The sequence below is a fragment of the Dipodomys ordii genome, unplaced genomic scaffold, assembly GCF_000151885.1.
Source record: "Dipodomys ordii isolate 6190 unplaced genomic scaffold, Dord_2.0 Scaffold12, whole genome shotgun sequence".
In the NCBI taxonomy this organism is placed as follows: Eukaryota; Metazoa; Chordata; class Mammalia; order Rodentia; family Heteromyidae; genus Dipodomys; species Dipodomys ordii.
The window spans coordinates 3,663,490-3,667,240 of record NW_012267228.1 but is presented as its reverse complement, the minus strand read 5'-3'; the positions used below and the strand labels follow the sequence as shown (position 1 = coordinate 3,667,240).

The 3,751-nt window shown below is 54.1% G+C and overlaps 1 protein-coding gene across 1 annotated transcript in view; it reads right to left on the bottom strand.

The window, feature by feature from the left end:
* Positions 1–3,751, bottom strand: part of Lhfpl4 (lipoma HMGIC fusion partner-like 4) — a 27,956-nt gene that overhangs the window by 8,948 nt on the left and 15,257 nt on the right. The window contains exon 2 of the mRNA XM_013010352.1: positions 3,003–3,239. Within this exon, the coding sequence (XP_012865806.1) occupies positions 3,003–3,239 (237 nt within the window). The remainder of the gene's footprint in view (positions 1–3,002; positions 3,240–3,751) is intronic.

The following is a 3,751-nucleotide window of genomic DNA, read 5'->3' as shown; positions in this document are numbered from 1 at the left end:
GGGGGGGTCCGGTCGTGGGGCCTGAACTCTGGGCCTGGGCGCTGTCCCTCAGCCCTTCAGCTCAAGATGAGTGCTCTACCACTTGAGCCACAGCCCCACTTCCGGCTTTTTTCTGCTTATGTGGTGCTGAGGAATCGAACCCAGGGCCTCATGCGTGCAAGGCAAGCACTGTACTACTGAGCCACCTTCCCAGCCCCTTTCTCTCTCTTTCTCTTTCTTTCTTTCTTTCTCTCTCTCTCTTTCTTTCTTACCTTCCTTCTTCCTTCCTTCTTTCCTTCCTTCCTTCCTTCCTTCCTTGTGGCACTGGGGTGTGAAATTAGGGCCTTAATCTAGCTACACTGCTGTTCTACCACTTGAACCCATTTTGCTTTTGTCATTTTTCAAATAGTCTCACTTTTTGCCTAGGTCATATTCCTACTATTTATGCTTTTCACACAGGGGGATCACAGGTGTGCACCACCATGCCCAGATCTTTATTGGTCAAGATGGAGTCTTCATGACTTTTTGCTTTTGCAGAATTGAACCCACCTCCATAGTAGCTAGGATTACAGACATGAGCCACCACCCACCGGGTCCATAGTAAGTCATGGTCTTGCACTTCTGGGAGCTACCACCAGAGGGCAGACCCTGACCTCCCACCAGGACCACAGAAAACCAGCAAGTTTGAGGGTCTCTTCCCAGAAGGAATCTCTATAGACAAGTTAGCAGCCCAGCATCTAAGAAAGATCCTAAAAAGGGGACTCAAATTCTTTAGCCTCGCTGGGCTGAGATAACTAGTGAGGACATTTGGGGCTGTGTCCAAATTTAGGTAAGCTTGGGCAAGTTACTGGGTTTCTCTGACCCTGAGATTTCATGCTCATTTCTAAAGCAGTGTCTATGATACAAAACATTCTCCACAAGCCAACCTGTGGCTGGCACAAAGCTCACATGACAGCCCCAAAACATGGCGTTATTCTCATCACCCACACTTGATGAAGTGCAGGGAACTAAAATGCAAGGTTAAGTAATGTTTAAACTCAATCTGCTATCTGGGCTCGAGTGGCTCACACCTGTAATCTTAGCTACTCACAAGGCTGAGATCTGAGGTTCATGGTTTGAAGCTAGTCGGGGCAGTAAAGTCCATGAGACTCTTGTTTTTTTTTGTTGTTGTTGTTGGTCATGGGGCTTGAACTCTGGGCTTGGGTGCTGTCCCTGTACTCTTCATCTCAAGGCGAGCGCTCTACCACTTGAGCCACAGCACCACTTCCAGTTTTCTAGTGGTTTATTGGATATAAGAGTCTCAGAGTCTTATGGATTTTTCTGCCCGGGCTGGCTTTGAACCACAATCCTCAGAGCTCAGCCTCCTGAGTAGCTACAATTACAGGCATGAGCCACCGGCGCCAGCCTTGAAGGTATGATTTTGAAAGTCACTATTCGCATTCTCAGGAAAGAGGACACACTCCGACAGCCAGGGCCTGGACTGGAGTGCCTCCTGGCTCAGGGAGGGCTGGGCCTGGGGTGAGCAGGCCTCGCTTGGAACCATCCCTTCCGCCAGCTGCCTGGCTCAACTGATTCTGTTTTTAGCCTGTAATTCCAAGAAAACTCGGAGGGAATGGCATACACTGCATGTGTGAGTGTGTGTGCAGAGTGTGTGTGTGTGAGAGAGAGAGAGAGAGAAGGCAGAAGAAAGATGTCAGCAGCAGCAATGTCAGGAGTAGTAAAGACTCGGAAGGAGAAGAGATAAACTCATCCCTTCCTCTTACACGCGAGTATGTGCGCACGTACAAGCACGGTTCTGGTAGCAGCTGCTAGCCCGACACTCTGAAGTCATGCAGCAATTGGGTTTTGTTTTTGTATTGAGACAGGGTCTCATTATGTGGTTCAGTCTAGCTTCAAATCCAAGATCCTCCTGCTTCAGCCTCCTGACTGCTAGGATTACACATGGGTGCCACCACATCTGGCCTTAAATTGTTTATTGTATTTTACTAATACTAAACATAGCCAAAGTTGAAATGGAAACATTTCAACTGGCATATCATGCCAGAACTATAACTCAACTGGACATAGGGGTACTCACCTATAATCCCAGCACTTGGGAGGCTAAAAGCAGGAGAATGCTTTGATCCAGGGCCAGCCCGAGCTGCTCAGCAAGACCCATTCTCTTACCCTCTGCATGTCTATTCATTTCTTTGTTCTTAGAATCAAGTGGCACGTTTGCGGTTGCATCACTCAGGTTCACCTGGTCTTTAGCTTAGCAGAGATGATGGTGTGTGTCGCTTGGGTGGCAGAGGGACCAAAGGTTAAACCTCAGTACAAAAAAGAAAGGAAAGCCGGGCGCTGGTGGCTCACGTCTGTCATCCTAGCTACTCAGGAGGCTGAGATCTGAGGATCGAGGTTCAAAGCCAACCTGGGCAGGAAAGTCCATGAGACTCTTATCTTCAATAAACCACTAGAAAACCGGAAGTGGCGCTGTGACTCAAGTGGTAGAGCACTCACCTTGAGGTGAAGAGCTGAGGGACAGCGCCCAGGCCCAGAGTTCAAGCCCCACAACCAACCAAAAAAACGAAAGAAAGAAAGAGAAAGGAAGAAAGAGAAAGGAAGAAAGGTGCAAAGTGTATTGAAGTGGAGCCAGCTTGAGCGGAGCCCCATGCGAGGCCCGGCACCCCACCGCGTTCCTCCCCCTCCACAGGCAGGAAGGGGCTGGGAGAGACGGCGGTGGCCCAGGGGAGCTCCATGTTTTGCTCTCAGTGTTGTTTCACAGACTCCTGCACGCATGTGCACAACTGTGGAGCGGAATGGTGGGACCCCAGCATGGCCCCCAGGTTGTTGTGATGTCCCAGCCCCCCAGACTCCTGGACACTGCTCAGGGGCTGTCATGTCTCTCCCTTACTAGCATGCAGATATCGGGGAGCTAGTCCCCCACTGCTGTAAGCTTTCGGGTATTTGCATCACTTGGGGCCTGAAGCTGCCCCCACCGGGGTCCCCCGGCCCTCCGGTGCCCCCCAGCCCCGCCCCCCACTTGCCTTTGTTCTCCGGCTTGAGCTCCTCCTGCAGCAGGTCTGTTTGCCGGTTGCCCAGCACGAAGGCAAGGAAGGAGAGGATGAGCGCGTTGAGGATGCCGATGATGGCCAGGATGTACGCCCAGCGCACCGAACAGTCCCCCAGGGAGTACTTCCCTGTTTTGGCCCCGCACATGTCCCGGATCGTCTCGGCGTCCCAGCCGTCAGGGAAGATCATGCAGCCCAGAACAAGGCACAGAGCTGGGCAGAGAAGCGGGGCCACCACCGCAGTCAGGAAGGAAGAGAAGGGATCGTTACTCCAGGGGCCTGGGCACCCTGGAGCGGCCTGCCTCCTCCCCAGGTCCCAGCCCCTCCCACCTCCAGCAGTGTGGCCCCCACACCAGTCCTTCCCGTGGTCCAGCACCAGTCCTCCCCGTGGTCCAGCACCAGTCCTCCCCGTGGTCCAGCACCAGTCCTCCCCGTGGCCCCCACACCAGTCCTCCCCGTGGCCCCCACACCAGTCCTCCCCGTGGTCCAGCACCAGTCCTCCCCGTGGTCCAGCACCAGTCCTCCCCGTGGCCCAGCGCCAGTCCTCCCCGTGGTCCAGCGCCAGTCCTCCCCGTGGCCCCCACACCAGTCCTCCCCGTGGCCCCCACACCAGTCCTCCCCGTGGTCCAGCACCAGTCCTCCCCGTGGCCCCCACACCAGTCCTCCCCGTGGTCCAGCACCAGTCCTTCCCGTGGCCCCCACACCAGTCCTCCCCGTGGCCCCCA